A 19,754-nucleotide genomic window follows, 5' to 3' on the forward strand; every position below is an offset into this window, starting at 1 on the left:
CGGCCAGAGTTTTGGAAGTTCATTCTTGGCCCAAGAATTAACTTAAGCCCAATCGAAGCCTACATAAAGCTGGACCAAAATATCTAAAGACTGTGGGAGTTGCTCACCGATTTGCATATAGTCAGTTATCTTTCTTATTTTTGGCAAATTACAGTTAGTTATCTTCAACTTTGAAACAACACTGGCGTCGTACACTCTCACTCCTCCACAAAAGCCATGCCTCAATCTCTCTCCTTCTCTTCCTTCTCTCCCCTCCCAACCCCTTCTTCTCTCAAACGCTCCACCCAATTTCACTCCGTCTCCGTGAAAGCCTCCATAGACAAAGAACCCACATCAAGCTCCAAGCCCACAACCACAACCACCACCACCACCACCACCACCACAAGCTCCAAGCCCAGTTCGTGGGTCAGCCCGAATTGGCTCACCTCGCTCACCCGGACCCTGACCATATCCAAAAACGATGACTCGGGCATACCCATTGCCAGTGCTCAGCTGGAGGACGTCTCTGAGCTTCTGGGTGGTGCTCTGTTTCTGCCTCTGTTCAAATGGATGAACCAGTACGGTCCAATTTACAGGCTTGCAGCTGGGCCTAGAAACTTCGTGGTGGTCAGTGACCCTGCTATTGCTAAGCATGTGCTGAGGAATTATGGCAAGTATGCGAAGGGTCTTGTTGCTGAGGTCTCTGAGTTTTTGTTTGGTTCTGGTTTTGCAATCGCTGAAGGCCCACTTTGGACGGTAATGCTATTCAATTTATTGTTGAAACAAAACAAAATATATAAAAATAATTGAAATTATATTGGTGTAGATTGTTCTAGCATACATAGCTCTATTTTTGTGTTTTGTATATGGTTGTTGGTTTGTTATAATTGGATATGGATGGTGCTTTGTTAATAATGTGGCACCTATTTTTTGGCTCAGATAACTAGGTACCTTTACTGTATGTATACCAATTAGTATTTCATGATTGTTTCAAATTTTTCTTATTTTTCTTATTCTTATATTTTGGATGGGAAGGAGAAACAAAATAAAGATAAAGTATTTTCGTAATTTTATTCCAATTAGTATTTCATGATTGTTTCAAAATTTTCTTATTCTTTAAACCTTAATGGAATCATTAATTTGTGTAAAATAAAAAATAAAAAAAATCACCCACTTTTCATGACTTTATCGTAAGAAGGTGAAAGCATATGAACTTAGCAACATCACACATACTTTTCGTGATTCTACTCTAAGGAAATGAAAATATATGAATTTAGTTATATATAACGAGGTGAAGATATAAGATTGCATGCATATTACATTATTATGATATGAGAAATTGAAGTGATTTACATTCAACAATTTAATTGGGAGATGAGATATTGGAGTGAACTAAATTGAAGAGTTGAGTTGGTAGTTGGCCACAATCATGTCATCCTGTAATTCGTTTTGGTTAGGACTACAAAATTTCCCAATCGCCACTACATACGGTTTTGGATTGTTCTATCAGAGCACGTATTTTGTTAACATAGTCACACAACTCAGTTGCACTGAAGCATGGTGAAATAATTATTAATCCATTTTCTCTTCTTTAGAACGATGGTTATTAGTTGTTATAATTAGATATGTATGGTGCTTTGTTAATAATGTAGCACCTATACCTTATGTTTAGAATGTGTGAAAATTGGGTAGGAGAAACTAAAGAAAATAAAATAAAAGTAAAGTACTTTATTAATTGTATTCCAAGTGTTTATGGATACAAATTTTATTAATGTTATTCCATTTGTTTCTGGATATAACTTTTATCAAGAAGGGGACACATTGATAGAGAAGAAGAGAAAGCGTGTAGTGAGCTGTTTTCTTTCTTGACGAAACCAAATCTTACATTATGGATTGATTGCCTTGTTAGACTTTTTTTTTTTTTTTTTTGCGTTTCCAGAGGGACTCTATATAGTCTAGAATTCACTGTTACCCGAGTAGTACATGGAACTATGAAATTTGGTCTCAGTAATGCTTCACGCATGTTATCATAGTTTTCACTCATCAAGCTTTCAACATGTGACACTAAATAGATGAAAGCTGGATATGTCTCAGTTGGTTGTTTTCCCCATCTCATCTGTGCATAATATATGATTCATAGTAGGCTAGACGCAGGGCTGTGGTGCCATCTCTTCACAAGAAGTACTTGTCGGTGATAGTTGATCGGGTATTTTGCAAATGTGCTGAGAGATTAGTGGAGAAGCTACAATCTGATGCACTTAATGGAACAGCTGTAAACATGGAGGATAGATTTTCTCAACTAACTCTTGATGTTATAGGCCTTTCTTTATTCAACTACAATTTTGATTCTCTTAATGCTTATAGCCCTGTTATTGAGGCTGTTTACACTGCATTGAAAGAGGCGGAGCTTCGCTCTACTGATTTATTGCCATATTGGAAGGCAAGGTCTCTCAAGTCTCCTAATCCTCTGCTGATGTATATATATATTGGGTTTTGATCCTAGTTAGTGATGTCGTTTTTTGGTTGTTGCAGGTTAGTGCTTTCCGTAAGATAATCCCAAGACAAATAAAAGCTGAAAAAGCAGTTTCAGTGATCAGGAGTTCTGTTGAAGAACTTATTGCTAAGTGCAAAGAAATTGTGGAAGCTGAGGGTGAGAGAATTGATGAGGAAGAATATATAAATGACACTGATCCAAGCATCCTTCGCTTTTTGCTTGCAAGTAGAGAAGAGGTCAGCATATACTAGCGTTCATCATGATAACTGTTCTCTTATAAATTTAGAATCCACAGTTAGAGTGGTTTATTTTTGTTTGGAATGTCAGCTACTTTGCTTGAATAAATGTTTACGCTTTGACAGAATTAAGGTTCATGTTGAATAGGAGAACACTATTTTGTTATTTAAAAAGAACATTCATCTTCTCACATGGTAACAGTTCTATGAATGCAAACTAGTGAGAACACCTGCAGATGCATATGCCGAAAATACTCATCTCATTCTGCTTTGACTAGTTAATACTCTGATTTCAATTTGAAGGGGTGATTTGTAATTACACTCAACTTTGAGACTGCCTTCAATAAAGTTGAATAAGTCATTTCCTAAATTGTGAGCATCAAAAGTTAAAAACGAAGGTTGTTGTGAATTCCTTATTCCTTTATCATTGCAAGCAGTTGTTAGCTTAGTTTGAAATCTAATTTTTATGTGTAAGTGAGCCTATGCTTGCTTATACTGATCTTCTGTATATCTGCTTCTAAATGTTCGTTCGAGGAAGACTGAAGATGTTGTTTATTAATCTATAAAAGTAAAGACTAGCACGCTATATATTTTGGTTCTAAAGTGAAGACTGAGGACTGAAGACACAATACTTTTCAGGTATCGAGCGAGCAATTACGAGATGATCTTCTGTCTATGTTGGTTGCTGGACATGAGACAACTGGTTCAGTGTTGACTTGGACACTTTATCTTCTAAGTAAGGTACCCTTTCCTTGTATCATACAAGTAGGTTACTGAGGTATCAATTACGTTGCTCTACTCTTCATGTATTTGATTATTTTCTTAATGCAGAATTCCCACTCATTGGTGAAAGCACAAGAAGAAGTTGATACAGTTTTACAGGGACGGCGTCCTTCCTACGATGATATAAAAAATCTAAAGTTCTTGACACGCTGTATTATGGAATCATTGCGTCTCTTTCCACATCCTCCTGTAGGCTATAGTGCTTCTCTTCCATTTATGCGAACTGCAGTGCAGTTAAGAAAAATTTGAAATCCATGTATAATATAAGTTCATATCGACTCATTTTTTTCTGGTGGTTCCACTGCTTTAATTTATTTAGGTTTTAATAAGAAGAGCTCAAGTTGCTGATGTGCTCCCAGGGAATTACAAAGTCAATGCTGGTCAAGATATCATGATCTCAGTATACAATATCCATCATTCTTCAGAGGTATCACCTTATGTTAAGTTTGGAAAAACTTTCTGTTATTTTTTGAATTTCACATTTCCTTCCTCTTGATTCTAGATTCCATCTAAACTTTGTCTTTGTGCTTCCACTCTAAAATATGAGGTTTATTGAAACTGAAAAACGAAAGTACATAATCACTGGACAATTTATCCAGACCAGCAATCCAACGATGGAAACAGAACATTGAAGAAAAAAGAAACTGAAATGTGAATTTGTTTCACTTCTTTCCTTGGCAATTAAAAGTGTATTTGGTGTGCATTTTTCTAATGATTTTACAAGGTGTGGGAAAGAGCAGAAGAATTTTTACCCGAAAGATTTGATTTGGAAGGCTCTGTGCCTAATGAAACAAACACAGATTTCAGGTACTTTTAATCTATGCCCTTTTCGAGATGTAGTAGCTGCTACATTTATCTCTGGACTTTTTCCTCCTTGGTGTTCTAGCTCATATAGGTTCTTTCCTTGCATTTTTCCATTTAGCATTAATTTGTGGTTAAACAAAATTATCTACTGTAGATTCATTCCGTTCAGTGGAGGGCCTCGAAAGTGTGTCGGTGATCAGTTTGCTTTACTGGAAGCTATTGTTGCTCTGGCCATCTTCATTCAGCACCTCAACTTTGAGCTGGTTCCAGATCAGAACATCAGCATGACAACAGGAGCAACAATTCACACTACAAATGTAACGTTTCTAAACTCACATGCAAAAACTTTATTACACAGATTCCATAAAATTCAAGTCAGGATAAGAAATATTCGTATCACATAGTGTACTGACACATATTTCCTTAATGTATAAAATCAATGAAACTAACCGTCACATTATTCATCAAATGTGACGGGATCCATGTGGGACGTTAATGTAATTAGATGCCATCTCTGTGACATGTGATGTTATCAGTATGTGGTACATATAACATCACTCATACAAAATGCTTCTCTTTGGCCTGTCTGTGACTGTTTGTGATCTAATCACGATCCTTGTAATAATTAACATGGTTTTCAAGCAAATGAGAGGACAAAGAGGAAGAAGTTTTATTTTAAATCAATAAAAAGGTTGGACTTGCCTCTTCAGGAATTGCATAGGGTCTCCTAACAGTGTGCTGTTTGTTGCAGGGTTTGTTTATGAAATTGAGCCAACGGCAAGCAAAACCAGCATTCGCAACTTCATCTTCTTCAACCTCTTAGCATCTTGTTACTTAAACAATGCGTGAGATTGATAGGAGAATCCTAGTGTCCTTTAGAAATGCAAAGAGTCTGTACAAGTATTGATTATCAAAATGAACTAATGATGTTTAGAAAGAAAGGAAAAAGAGAGTGCCAGAGAGAGAGAGAGAGAGAGAGAGAGAGAGAGAGAAGCAAGAAAGACTGGTGTTTGTTTATTGCACTTTGAAACCTTATTTATTTCTAACAAAGATGAGATTTATCTAATATGTCATATTACTAAATAATCAAAATTAACATCGGAGAAGAAATTAGGAACTGGCGTATTTCAAATAATGTTCAATGTTTATAAGATAAAATATCATTTGTTTTAGACCATTAAAGAAGTTGTTGTCAAGAATGATCTTTTTGTTGTGCGCGGCGGAAGTGGATTGCACGGGATGGTGGATGTGAAACCATTGAAACAATAAGAGGAAAATATGAAATACAAAAATCCAAACAACACCAAGGATTTATATTGGTTCAGTTCATGTATAGTCTACATCCAGTTCGAAGTTAGCTAGAAATGCCTATAGTATCCCAAAAGAGATTACAACCAAATGAGATTAACCCTCTAAACTATTATAGGAATTACAGAGTTTAACTCTCACAACCCAAATCCCAATTACACCCAATTCACTCTCAAGCTAACCACACACGAGCCAAGAACACCAAGAAGTTCTAGCTCACTAGGAAAGAACACACTTAGAACAATACAAAGAAATAAACCTCCGACAAACACAAGGAACAAATGAAGCTCAGGCTTGATCTTCCCTCAACATCTTGTGTAGCCAAAGAGGAGTTTATCTCCACCTTCATGGTGATGCTCTCTAGTGTTTCCCTCTATATGGAAGTGTCTCTCACTTATGATTTAAATTCTCTGAGAAATGGTGCTCACGGCACCTCCAAATGGTGAGGCACAAATTCCCACGCTTCCAATGCCTTAAGCCTCTCCCTTATAATAAAGAGACTCACCAACAGCTTCCACGTGAAAAGAAAGAAGCTAAACCATGTGCTGGAAGTCATCATTGTTGTTGACAGTTCCCTTTTTTTTTTTTTTGGATTGAGATATTTAGTTATATACTCAAAAAAATGACAGCTGGCCCAAGTTCAGAGCTAGAATATAAAGTATATCAAATACATATGATATAAAACTTACATGTTAGAGTTAAATATTTTGAACTTAATCATGTCTATATAATAATTTCTAATATATTATTATTAAGTGTATATAATATATAATATATAATATAGTAGAGGAGGGAGGTCAAAAAATTGGGGGGCCAAGGCCACTCTTGGCCTAAGAGTGGCTCCGTCCCTAGCTGGCTCTATTGAATTTAATTTTAATTATTAAATTACTTTGATGCCTTATTAAGTGTTTTGATTTTTATTAGGTTTTGGGGTTGAACTTGTTTTAAGAAATCGATGTCAGTCTTGTAATTTATAAGTCCATTTCATATATCACATCCACTAGGTTTATGAATAAAAAACAAAGCCACCGAAAGCACTTGTGAAGCCAACAAAGTCAAGGTAGGTGCCTAACAAAACACATCTCATGCCATCAAATTTGAGCCAATTCCACAAAGAAAAGTAGAAGCTTGAAGAAAAGGGAATTGAGTATTGGCACTGCAAGAGATCTCTTTTGGGAGAAAAATTTAATTGCAATGGGGACAACATTGTTTTGCTATTATCGATCGATAATGTTGTGCTACGCGGATGTGTTATCATGTGTTCATAGCGTTATTTACTGAAAAATAGCAAAATAGTTCTATCCTCATCTCATGAAAGTCTTCCACTTTTGGAAATGTCAGTGGGATACATAATACGTATCTGTAATAAGTAGCACCAACATTCATCTTTCTCTTGGCCATCGTTTTTGACTTTTTTGACTTACAGCCAAAAAAGTATTTTCTTCTTTCATTTTTTCTTCTTTTTTTTTTCTTTTTTTTCCTTTTTTTTTTATAGGATTTTTTCTATTAAGAGGGTCAATAATATACTAAACTAATACACTACACAGATGCTAGGACTCGAACTTAGGACCTTACCTGAAGGAGCAATTACTCCAAACTACTATACTAATGGGTCCTTGCAATTTCTTCTTTCTGTGTCTTATCTAGATTCCATGATCTTAGAGCATCTGCAATGATGCTCTCTATTTCTTAGCTAAAATTTAGCTAAAAATATAAGAAAGCTATTTTAGGAGCTCTCTAAAAAAATTCAACTCCAACCATACTCCCTTATTTGGAGAGGCATAAATGCTATAACTCTTTTTTGATTGGTCCATCTCTATTAAAAAATAAAATAAAAAATAGTTAGCATTAAATAAAAGTTTGAAATACTTATTAAATAAGGCAGCATTAAATTATAGGGAGCCACTAGTAGTACTTTCTCTCTCCTCAGATTTAGGAGCTCCTAGAGGACTCCCTATTTTAGGAGGTGGATAGGGAGCATGGTTGGAGTTGCATTTTTACAATTCCTCCCTAAAATTTGTCTAAGGAGGTGGTTTAAGGAGCCCATTGCGGATGCTCTTATAGCCTTACCAGAAGACAAAAATTCATTTTCATTAGTGACCACTTACTAATTTCATTTAAAATTTAACCAAAAAAATTCACCAACCAAATTTTTTTTTTTGACTTTCCATTGGCTAACCATTTTTCCTAGACATAAATTATCTTTCTTTGAAAGTAATTCTTATTAAATTCAGGTGTAGAGTAGGGAGCACACCGTTTGGTTAAGCCCATATCTACTATAAATTGATGAGTTGCATTTAAATTTGAAATTATTTTACACGAAAGGAGCCGTACATGATGTACATCCATAAGCCCATTAGAAAAATACAAAGATACATAAAATAAAATCTCTATATACTTTTTTTTCTTCTTTTCATAATCAGCCTATCAGGTTCATCACATGAACGCCAGAGACAAGCTGACACCTCCAGGATCGAGCCTCCAAATATATTTGAGTTTTTCTCCGCCACCGAAACGCTCCTAAACTCGCAGCCATACGCACTTCCTCCTCCTCCAGTTTTGTTTTTTTATTTTAATTTTTATTACTATCCCCTTGGCACAAGCGTTCTAATTGGTTTTTTAAAATTTAAAATTTAATTTTAGAATTTAAAAAGATAATGAGTAGTTGTGTTTCATAAAAATAAAAATAGAAATCTCTCAAAAAAAAAATAAAAATAAAATAAAAATAGAATTTATTATCTAAATTTCTTTTTAATATAAAAAATGTGAATTTAAACTTTTAAGCCTAATTGTTGACACCAAAAGTCTTGCTAGTTTCCTAATGACTTTAAACTCTTCAACAAAATGTTTTAAACTTTTAAAAGTTTTTTGTCTCTCTCCTATCTTCACTCTGCATCATCGTTGTCACCAAAGGCCACTCACCCACATACTCCTCCATCTTCTTTCCTGGGTGAACTCTCTTCACTCCATAAAAATTCCCCTCAAACCAATATGGGAGTTCTCTTCAATATGTGAGACACAAAAATCTTAAAGAACGGAAGGAGATCTGAAATCATTTCCCCACAAAGAAAAACCAAGTATCTGAACTTTTTTCCCTCCAAAGTGTTTCTCATCAAATCGATCATGGGGGTCTTTCATAATATTTTTTATCCCAAAATGAAATAGTACTTGAACTTCATGTTTTTGGAGGTAGATTCTTTCGTATGAACAGATTTTGTGTTATTCAATCATCATTAGCAATTCAAAACCATAGTTGCAATTAGTGTACCTGGCTCAGCATACAAAACGCAAATGTTAGTAGATAAAACTCTATAAAACTCGTGATAAAAGTCATTACAAGTTTGTCACTTACCTTTATAAACTCTATAATAGTCATTAAAAATCTTTAACTCTATGAAAGTCAGTCACTTAAAAAAAGTCATTATAAGTATGGATTGAATATAAGTAATTTGTTATTTTTCAGACCAAAAAAAAAGAAAAAGTAATTTGTCATTTTCAGACATATAAATATAAATATGTATAAGCTAATGTCTTTGCGGTCCCAGAAAGAGGAGGGAGGCACGACAAGAAGCTGAAAGGTAAGTAAGCTAATATCTTTGCGCTGAACATGGAGAATCACGTGATCACCGCAGCAGAGCAGCCCAGCAACGAAGCCAGACTGGGCATACTGGAGCTGGCCAACATGATCAGCGTCCCAATGTCCCTAAACGCCGTCGTTCATCTCAATGTCCCCGACGCCATCTGGCAAGGCGGCTCAAACAGCCCCCTCTCCGCCTCCGCCATCCTCGCATCTGTGCTCCCCGACGGAGGCGGCGACGCAGAGAACCTCCAGCGCATCCTCCGCATGCTCACCAGCTACGGTGTGTTTGCGGAGCACCTGATCAAAGCCGACGATGACGGCGGCTCCCAGCAAAGAAAGTTCTCCCTCACCGAGATTGGTAAAACGCTCGTCACCGACCAAAACGGTCTGTCGTACGGTCCTTACATCCTCCAACACCACCAGGTTTTGTAATTTTACTAGCTCGTTGACACAAGCTCACTCGGGTGTCAATTGATTTTTTATTGTTTTGTTTTGTTTAGAATTAATAAAGAAAAAATTGGTGTAATTGTGTTTTTTTTTCTTCTAGGATTTTGTTTAGTACAAGTTAAAGTGGTGTATTGAATTTGGATTGTATACGATTTTGAAAGATTTTTTTTAAGTGATAGATTTTCTGGAAGTGTAAAACTCCTATAAGTTTTACACGGATTTTTAATAAACTTGTAGACTTTTATTATAGACTTCCATACTTTTGTATGAACTTTTGTTATAGATTCAATGTATTTGCATGACTTTAGTCACACTTTCTTCCTAACACTTATTTTTTGGCCAAACTATGGAAGAATTTTCAACACGTTTGTGTATGAGGATGCGTTTGGATCAAAGTTTGTTTTTGCTCAACTGTGCTTAATCTTGAAGGAGGATTTTTTACACAAACACAAAAAAATGTCATGGGTTTTCTATTAGACTAGACTCCGTTGGCGGTGTAATTAGATTTTATGAAAATATCACCGTATTATCATTTTGTTTTTATTTTAAAAAAATTAATATAAAAAATTGTTAATCTATGATATTATCCAAATTTGATGAATATTTATTTTCATAATAATGTTGATTTTTCTTTTTGAAGGATGCGCTAATGGGGGCGTGGCCTATGGTGCATGAGGCTGTGGTGGACCCCACGGTAGAGCCGTTCGTGAAAGTGAACGGTGAGCCGGCGTACGAGTACTATGGGAAGAAGCCGGAGATGAATGGCTTGATGCAGAGAGCAATGTCGGGTGTATCGGTGCCGTTCATGAAGGCGATATTGGACGGCTACGATGGATTTGAAGGAGTGGGGAGATTGGTTGATGTGGGTGGGAGTGCAGGGGATTGCCTGCGGATGATCCTACAGAAGCATCCTAGTGTTCGGGAAGGTATTAACTTTGATTTGCCTGAAGTCGTTGCCAAGGCACCAACTATAGCTGGTGAGATTAATTACTGTGTTTATCATTATTAAAATCTCAAATTCAATATATGCGTTAGTTAATCATCTGTTAAATAAATCTTATTTTGGCAAAATCTTAAAAATTATGATAATATATTGCATTAAAAATCAGTCTTGTGTGTAGATTATTTCGCCTAATTCTCTCGATCCATCTGCATTTGCCCTTCGTTTCTTCAATAATTACTTTCGCCTTTTCTCGTATTAAAAAAAAAATTCAGTCCTATGTTAACCCAAATGAGCTCATGTATATGTTAATGATTTTTGCAGGAGTGAGTCATGTTGGTGGTGACATGTTCAAGTCAATTCCCAGTGGAGATGCTATTTTCATGAAGGTAACGTGCAAACCCATTAGGTTAGGAAAAAACTGTTTTTTTTATTTAAAACATACAAATGGAGAAAACTCATTTGATCATATTCTTCTAAATTTTGAATAATGATAAAACAGGGTAAGAATTACTGAACAATATACACATATATATATATATATAAGTAAGATCATCCATGTACTTTCTAAACTTCAGCATATTCTTCTTCCATATTTACCCAATCAAACCAAATTGCTATACTTGAAAGCATATCCTTCTTCCATAGAAAAAAACAAGAAAGCATCTTTCTCAATATATTTTATGACTCATTATAACTATTTTAAATGCATCAATCATGATGAACAAGATTATATATACACACACAGAGCTTCTATTGAGGGATTCCTCATATAAACTTATTTGAGGAATATCCTTGTAGAACATAATTGAATGTTGAAACGGTTTCCGATTTGTCTAATTTTTTATGAGAATGATCTATGAATGTAGACTTAAAAATAGATAGTTTGGATCATTGATAAACACTTCATATATATATATATATATATATATATATATATATATATATATATATATACATATGTTCTAGGCTTCTAGCTCTAAGCTTTCCAAAATGAGTTAATGTTTCCTTTATTTGATTTTGAGTTCATAACACATCATTTGTTCAACAAATTGTTAGCTAAATTAAGAATAAGAACAAAAAGGAAACCTTTGGTTTTAAACCATCAAATTTCATTTCACCACAAAGAGCTAAATACAAGAAGTAAAACACAAAAGGAGGGTCGTTACAAAGTAGAGAACCACAAATTTAATAAGGCAATGAGCCGGGTGTTAAAATATGATCAAAGTTTTGATCGGTTTCTAGTGAGCCGGATTTGAGTTTTGTGTAATGAATTTGCTCATTATCTTGTACAATTTGTAGTTCTTTGAGTTTTGTGTCAAATTTATGTAGTGATTAGAAGGTTAATTATCATGATTATTATTATTAATACATTAATTGTATCACTTGGCAGTGGATTTTATCAACATGGACGGATAGCGAATGCAAGCTGATCATGGAGAATTGTTACAAAGCACTTCCAGTAGGAGGGAAGCTGATAGCTTGCGAGCCAGTGTTGCCAACAAAATCAGATGACAGTCGTAGGACGCGTGCCCTCCTAGAAAACGACATATTCGTGATGACAATCTACAGGGCCAAGGGCAAGAATCGGACTGAGGAAGAGTTACGGCAGCTTGGTCTCTCTGCTGGCTTCTCTCACTTCAGACCAATCTACATCGATTATTTTTACACCCTCTTAGAATTCCAAAAGTGATAAAGTTGATGCAGCACAAGCAAATAGGTTACGAGCGTAACTTAGAAAAGAACATAAGATTGGAATCCACTAGAAAGTTGGAGAGAAAATTCTCACTGTTTGTATTATTTGATAAAAGATGAGTTTAGTTCAACCATGCATGACGGCTGACTAAATACATTGTTCTCACCTATTGGACTGCCCTAGGGAGTTATTGAAAGCTTATCAGAAAATAAATGGAAAGTCTGTAAATTGAATACAATATTTAAATGCACTTTTGGAAGCCCAAAATCCACCTTATGTCACAGCAAGACAGTGAGTTGGACTTGTGGCGTCGTTCCCTTTTTGAGAAGGTATTATGCAACCCAATCGGAGCTCAGACGCCTAATTTGTAAATTCCTGCTGCGTCCTTTTTCCCTCGCTCCAATTCTTCTTCAATCTATTCAGTCATTTGTTCTACATCCGTCTCTTTCACCTTAGAAGAACTCGAGCCCGAGTTATGCTCAGGATAAAGAGCTTTATCCTCACGAAACTTATACAAATCAGCAACATTAAAAGTATTGGAAATACCCATGTAATTTGGTAATTCAACAACATAGGCATTGTCATTGATTCACTTCAGCACCTTGAAGAAACCATATTTCTTAGGTTTCAACTTGCTACATGTACCAACATGGAACCTCTCCTTCCTTAGAAACACCATTACAGATTCGCCTTCTTGAAACACTTTAACTCGCCTATGCTTATCTACCGCAACTTTGTACTTAGCGTTAATTTGCTCAAGTTTGTGCTTAACTTCATCACGAACAACCACCACTTCTTCAGCCAAATTCTCTGCAGCAACACTTGATTTCTTGTCCTCCAGGCAACTTCACTAAGTCTACAACATGATCAGGCACAATAATATAGACAATGGAGAATGGTGACTTTCTGGTTGCACTATGAATAGAACTGTTATATGCAAACTCCACCTGTGGCAGTGCATAATCCAATTGCTTCGGTTTCTCCCCGCAAATGCTACAAACCATATTTCCCAATGTTCTATTTGTCACCTCAGTCTGCCCATCAGTCTGAGGATGGGTAGTACTACTACGGTTCAAAGTAGTTCCAAACAACCTCCACAAAGTAATCCAAAAATGGCTAAAAAAATTTGTGTCACGATATGAAGTTATTGATTTAGGCACCCCATGCAAGCAAACCACCTCCCTAAAAAATAGCTTGGCTATATTGGATGCATCAGCAGTCTTCTTGCAAGCTATGAAGTGTACCATTTTAGAGAACCGATCCACCATCACGAAAATTGAGTCCACTCGTCTTTGTGTACGCGGTAATCCAGGAACAAAATCCATAGCAAGATCCTGCCAAATGTCATTTGGAACAGGTAAAGGCATGTATAATCCGGTCTTTTGAACTTGTCCCTTCGAAACTTGGCAAGTGTAACATTTTTGCACAATTGTTCCGACATCTCGCTTTAACTGTGGCCAATAGAATCTCTCCTCCAAGCTTGCTACTATTTTGTTGCGGCCTAGGTGACCACTGAATCCTCCTCCATGCAAATCCTGAATAAGCTTTTCCTTTAAGGAAGAAACAAGAATACATAACTGATTTTCTTTGAACAAATACCCTTCATTAAGAAAGAAATCTGCCATCGGCTCATGATTAGCACACTTAGCACATATCTCTTTGAAATCATCATCCGCGTCATATAAGTACTTCAAACATTCGAACCCCATAATTTCTTGAGTAAGAGTAATTAGCAAGGAAGCCCTTCGACTAAGCTCATCAGCCACACGGTTTAAGGTGCCAGAAGTATGTTTGATAACAAATGAGAACTTTTGCAAAAAAAGTCACCCATCTGATATGCATCTTATCAACATGTTTCTGGCCGTTAATAAACTTCAAAGCTTGATGATCTGTAAACAAAACAAAATCTTTCTGAATAAGGTAGTGTTCCCACTGCTTCAAAGCCCTAACAACTGCATAAAATTCTTGATCATAAGTACTCTATTTCTGACGGGCTTCGCTTTACTTTTTAGAAAAGAATGCTATTGGTCTCATATTTGGAGAAAGCACGGCTCCTACTCCACTAGCATCACATTCAACTTTGAACACCTTTTCAAAACTTGGAAGCGCTAGAACCGGAGTGGTGCAAAATTTCTCTTTTACAAGAGTAAAGCTTTTTTCTTGTTCTTTCCCCCCAATTGAATTTGCCTTTCTTCAAACATTCCGTAATAGGCGCAGTGATGGTGCTGAAATGCCTCACAAACCTCTTGTAAAAAGTGGATAATCCATGGAAACTTCTAACTTTGGAGACTGTTTTGGGAGTCAGCCAATCAAGGATTGCCTTAATCTTCTCGTCATCCCCATGGATACCCTTTTCACCAACCACAAAACCGAAAAACAACTGCTTACTTGTGCAAAAAGCACATTTTTTCAGATTCACATACAACTTATTTTCTTTCAATACACCTAAAACTTGTCTCAAATGCACTAGATGCTCTTCTATGGAGGTGTTGTAGATTAAAATATCATCAAAATAAACTACAACAAAAGAGCCAATAAATGGACGAAGAACCTAATTCATAAGTCTCATGAAAGTGCTAGGCGCATTTGACAATCTGAAGGGCATCACCAGCCACTCGTATAATCCTTCCTTGCTCTTGAACGCTGTTTTCCACTCATCACCCGGCTTAATGCGAATTTGGTGGTATCCGCCGGGCAAGTCTATTTTGGAAACGCGAGATGGGAAATCTGCATTTAACTGTAATTTTATTGATTGCTTGACTATCAACACACATACGCCAATTTTTTGTCTTTTTTTGGGACTAAAAAGACTAGAACTGCACAAGGACTCAAGCTCTCCCTAATAAAACCCTTCCTTAACAAATCCTCAATCTGCTCTCTTAGAATTTCGTTCTCCTTAGGACTCATATAATAATGTGGCAGATTTAGTTGGCTAGCTCCGAGAACCAAATTAATGCGATGTTGTATGAAATAAAGTCCTGAAAGGGGGCAGTTCATTCGGTAGATTGTCTGAAATAAGTTCTTGAAACCCTTTTAAAATCTATTGCACTTCATGAGGGATTACAGTTTCTTCCTTGCTAGCCTTTAAAAATCCTTTCAACACCATTGGACAAAAATATTCAACTTCTTTCACTGCCTCATTAAGTTCTTGCTCACTGCTTATCAGAGTTAGAAAACTAGAACTCTTAGTTTTGGACTCACTTGTCCTTGTAGACGCCATAGAAATTTTGTGACTCTTCCAGGAAAACAATATTGCGCTATCTCGACCCTTAAAAGTTGCATCCACATCATATTGCCAAGGTCGCCCCAACAAAATATGACATGCATCCATATCAATTATATCACATACGACATCATCTTTATAATTCTTACCAATGGAAAGAGGCACATGGCAAGTCTCGAAAACATGAACTGAAGGTCCTTTTTTTAACCCAACTCAACGAGTAAGGACTTATATGCGGCTTCGTAGGTAGCTGCAATTGCTCCACTAATTTTTTTGACACAAAATTCTCACAACTCCCGTTGTCTACAATCATATCACAAACTTTATTATTGATGGAACAAAGAGAACGGAAGATGCTATGTCGCTACCCTTCATCTTTTGGTGCCAAAAGAATTCGCTGCAATACCAAAGTAAGTCTTTCCATTCCCTCCTCAATTGTAAACTCAGCCTCTGCGTAATCATCGTCTAATGCTTCGTCTTCTTCTTTAGTATCACCAACTTCTTCAAATAAATTAGCTTGTCTCCGCTCCGGACAAATGTTGGAACGATGCCCTGGTTTGTAGCATCGGTAACAAATATTGGTCATGGACTTGGCATACGGATTCTCTTTCTGGGGTTGGTTCCGGGTCTGCACCCTAAAAATTATTTTGATTATAAAATAAATAAAGTATTTTGTTGAATGGGCAATGCCAAATGGGCACTTAAAACCACTTATAAAGTGATTCTCCATGGAAGTGATTATTGGCCTATTTAGAATCACTCCCAAATGAGTCCTTAGTCTTTTTTATTTATTTATCGAGAGAAGAATTTCATTCAACTGAAGCAACATACAAGAGGACTAAAAAAGTGGCATGTAGTCGCTTATAAGGTGAGGTGTAAACACACATTTAGGTTTGAATTCCTTACCTCTAGTCACCAAATATCAACCCTTAAACCAAAAAATCAAAAGAAAACTCTAAACCTTGAATTTAAGTACCAGACTATAAATCTTGGATCTATAACTAAGTTGGAGTTTTGAAGCTTGAATGTCAAAAAAAAAAAAAAAAAAAAAAAAAAAAAAAAAAAAGAATCAGGCCTTAAGCTTCAAACTCAAACCCTAATCCTCACGTCTTAAAAGTCACATAATAAACTTAGAGCAACAAGTATCAAATCTTAGACAAAACCCTAATTTCGTATCCAACATCGCTTACTCCAAATTCGAATCCTAATCCTCACGTCTTAAAAGTCACATCATAAACTTAGAGCAACAAGTATCAAATCTTAGACAAAACCCTAATTTCATATCCAACATCGCTTACTCCAAACTTGAACCCTAACCACTAAGTTAACCCTAAGAGATGGCTTTGAGTTTTTGAGACTCAAGATGGCTCAAACCCTAAGAGATCGCTTACTCCAAACGTTCAAGTATCAAATCTTGAACGGCCTTTTAGAGATGGCTTTGAGTTTTTGATTTTATGTTCCTTGTTGAATTATTTGTTTGATAAGCCTTTATTATATTTAAGAAATAGGTATTGATGAGTATCAATATATATATAGTCCGATTCTTTTTATATATTTTTGTTCAAAACTTTCTTCTAGTAGGTCCTATTACTAATTTTGTATGGAGCCCCTAAAATCTCAGAACGGCTGCTAGTTTTGAACTCTTGATCATTAGGCTCAAACCTCATCTCAAACTCTAAACATTGGACCTTAAACTTTAGGGTTATTCGCAGCAATGGTCCCTCAACTATACCCATAGTTACACTTTGGTCCACCAATTCAATTATTAGTTGCGGGGGTCACTCAACTCTGTGTTCCGTTGCACCAGTAGTCCTTCCGTCAACTCTGTGACATTTTCCGTTTAAAATAATGACGTGGCAAGCATCTTAGAGCACGAGTGATGGGCAAATGTGACTTTTTGCTTAATTAATACGAATCTTTTGCTTTTGAAGAGAACGAAAGGTTCAGACCAAAAAAAAAAAAAAAAAAAAGAGAACGAAAGGACGACAGAAATGGCAGTTTGAGCAAAAGGGAAAAATCGCGAAGGTAGAGAATCTAGGGTTTTCAAATCGAGAGGTATTTGACTTAAGTAGCGAAGGATTTAGAGTTAAAAAAGCGATAAAGTACAAATCTAGGATTTGAGTTTCGTGAAAATCACAGAGAAAAGAGTCGGGTCTACTGTGTGTGGAGGCTTCTTCAAATGGAGACAATTTTTCGGTGGTCTGGAGAACCCCCCAAGTATGGTAAGTTACTATAACCTAAATATTCCTTCTTCGTTTGATATTGGTTTATATTCAGTTTGCAAATGTGTGGTCCTCCTGTTGACAATGAAGTTTTGGCTTTAAGGTTGAAAAAAATTGTAGTTGGAGTCTTTATTATTGTCTGTGGTCCCATTTTTGTCGGTTTGTCATGGAAGTGATTTCACACTTTTTGCACATGCCTGCACTGACTTTGTCTTCATTGCTGACTTTGAGCATACCTTTGTGTAATGTGATAGATAAAGCAGAGCTGTGTACTCTTGAACTCCACCACTTTGGTCTGTTGGATAATGGCATGTATAAGGGAGGCAAAGTATGCTATGTTGACAACTGTATTCATGACTATCTGTCATTATTGGATTTAAAGAAAATTGGGATAGATCTTGGGTACAAAGTTGATATAACACAAAGGGTTACAAACTTAAAAGTTTACTATAAGGGGCCTGCAAAAAGTGGTCAGCATGCTGTGAATGAGGTTGTAAATGATAGTTGTATTCCAGGGTTGGTTGGGAGCATTTCATTAGATCAGGTTTTGGTGTTGTATTACCATGATCCTACTCATAACAACGAGCTAGAGAGTGTAGATGAAAAGCAAGAACAACATAGTGAAACTGAAATTGGCAATGAAGAGGAAGAGGAGGAAAAAGAGGATGTTATTGTTGACAGTGATTATGAAGTAAGTGAAGAAGAAAATGGTAATGAAGAGGCTGCATATGTTCACGATGCACCTCCTGTTGAAGAGGCTGCATGTTTTGAAGAGATGAAGGAAATGCCTATTAATGAAGCTACAGGGCAGATATCAGATGATGGTGAAGATAGTGATCGACTTCCTTCTGATGGTGATAGCTCTGGTGGTGAGGAAGATGGTCGAAAAAAGACAAGCAAGAGGAAATGGAAGATGCCAGCTTTTAAACAGTTTAGGAAAGAAACTGATTTGAGAAATCCAGAGTTTAGAATTGGAATGCAATTTGGCAATAAGGAAGAACTAAAGGAAGCTATTAGGGAGTATGCAATTGTGCAAGGGAGGAAGGTCAAATTGGTGAAGAATGATAATAGAAGGATTCAAGCAAAGTGTGTAGGTCATACGAGATGCCCATTTATTCTGTTTGCTTCTAAGATAGATAGAGATGAGCAGACATTTGCCATAAAGACTCTCTCCTTAGAGCACGAGTGTACTAGAGTGGACAAACTAAAATATACTAATTCAAGATGGCTGTCAATAAGGTTTGCTGACAAGATTAGGAAAAATCCTGAGTGGGATGTAGGGGCATTCCAGTCTGAGGTATTGGAAAAGTACCATATGAATGTTTCAAGGCATCAGATTTATAGAGCAAAGAGCTTGTCCAAGGTGATCATTGAAGGAAGCTATGTGGAGCAATATGCGAGGCTATGGGACTATGCAGAAGAATTGAAGAAGGCTAACAAGGGCAGCACTGTGATTATAAAGAATAAGATGAATGGTGATGTACCTGTGTTTCAAAGAATTTATGTATGTTTGGAAGCTTGTAAGAGGGGATTTTTGGCAGGATGTAGACCTCTCATTGGTATAGATGGATGCCATTTAAAGGGACCTTACACAGGGCAAGTTTTAACAGCCGTTGGTGTTGATGGGAATAATGGAATGTACCCAGTTGCTTATGCTGTTGTAGAGGTGGAATCAAAAAGTAGTTGGATTTGGTTCCTTGAACTTTTGATTGCAGACTTAAAAATTGAGAATGGGAAAGCTTGGGTGTTTATAAGTGACAAGCAAAAAGGTATAATACCTGCAATTGAGACATTGCTTCCAACAGCTGAGCACAGAATGTGTGTTAGGCATATCTACAGCAACTTCAGGACAGAGCATGCTGGACTTGCACTGAAAAACATTCTCTGGGCTGCGGCAAGAGCAACTACCATTCCCTGGTATGAAGCAGAAATGGAGAAGATGAAACAGCAAGATGAAGGGGCGTGGAAGTGGCTTATCAAAAGACCAGCCAAAAATTGGAGTCGATCTCATTTTGAGCCAGATTCTAAGTGTGATCTGTTGT

The 19,754-nt window shown here is 36.5% G+C and overlaps 2 protein-coding genes and 1 long non-coding RNA gene across 5 annotated transcripts; 2 read left to right on the forward strand and 1 right to left on the reverse strand.

Annotated features, from left to right (window-relative positions):
• The first annotated feature begins 118 nt into the window (after positions 1-118).
• Positions 119-5,362, forward strand: LUT1 (Cytochrome P450 superfamily protein). 3 transcript variants are annotated; one of them, XM_088244349.1, is made up of 9 exons: positions 125-735; positions 2,123-2,424; positions 2,517-2,709; positions 3,349-3,450; positions 3,541-3,681; positions 3,812-3,919; positions 4,217-4,299; positions 4,451-4,613; positions 5,048-5,362. In XM_088244349.1, exons 1-9 carry the CDS (start codon positions 217-219, stop codon positions 5,117-5,119), a joined length of 1,683 nt encoding a protein of 560 aa, XP_088100475.1. In that variant the 5' UTR covers positions 125-216; the 3' UTR covers positions 5,120-5,362. The 3 variants fall into 3 exon arrangements, with proteins under 3 accessions (XP_088100476.1, XP_088100477.1, XP_088100475.1); XM_088244350.1 differs by lacking the exon at positions 5,048-5,362 and having other exon boundaries at positions 119-735; positions 3,541-3,725; positions 3,852-3,919; positions 4,451-4,507; XM_088244351.1 differs by lacking the exon at positions 2,123-2,424 and having other exon boundaries at positions 124-735; positions 2,512-2,709.
• Positions 4,133-5,139, reverse strand: LOC148293315 (uncharacterized). Its single transcript, XR_015825730.1, has 2 exons — positions 4,999-5,139; positions 4,133-4,556 (listed from the first exon to the last, which is right to left on the reverse strand). It is a non-coding gene; the product is annotated as an uncharacterized LOC148293315 (long non-coding RNA).
• A 3,767-nt stretch (positions 5,363-9,129) lies between the features above and the next one.
• LOC110770846 (O-methyltransferase family protein) lies at positions 9,130-12,589 on the forward strand. The gene is made up of 4 exons (XM_021975069.2): positions 9,130-9,607; positions 10,272-10,608; positions 10,896-10,960; positions 11,965-12,589. Exons 1-4 carry the CDS (start codon positions 9,212-9,214, stop codon positions 12,262-12,264), a joined length of 1,098 nt encoding a protein of 365 aa, XP_021830761.1. The 5' UTR covers positions 9,130-9,211; the 3' UTR covers positions 12,265-12,589.
• Positions 12,590-19,754: the final 7,165 nt, after the last annotated feature.

This window comes from Prunus avium, chromosome 7, assembly GCF_965620075.1.
Source record: "Prunus avium chromosome 7, drPruAviu1.hap1.1, whole genome shotgun sequence".
NCBI classification, from domain to species: Eukaryota; Viridiplantae; Streptophyta; class Magnoliopsida; order Rosales; family Rosaceae; genus Prunus; species Prunus avium.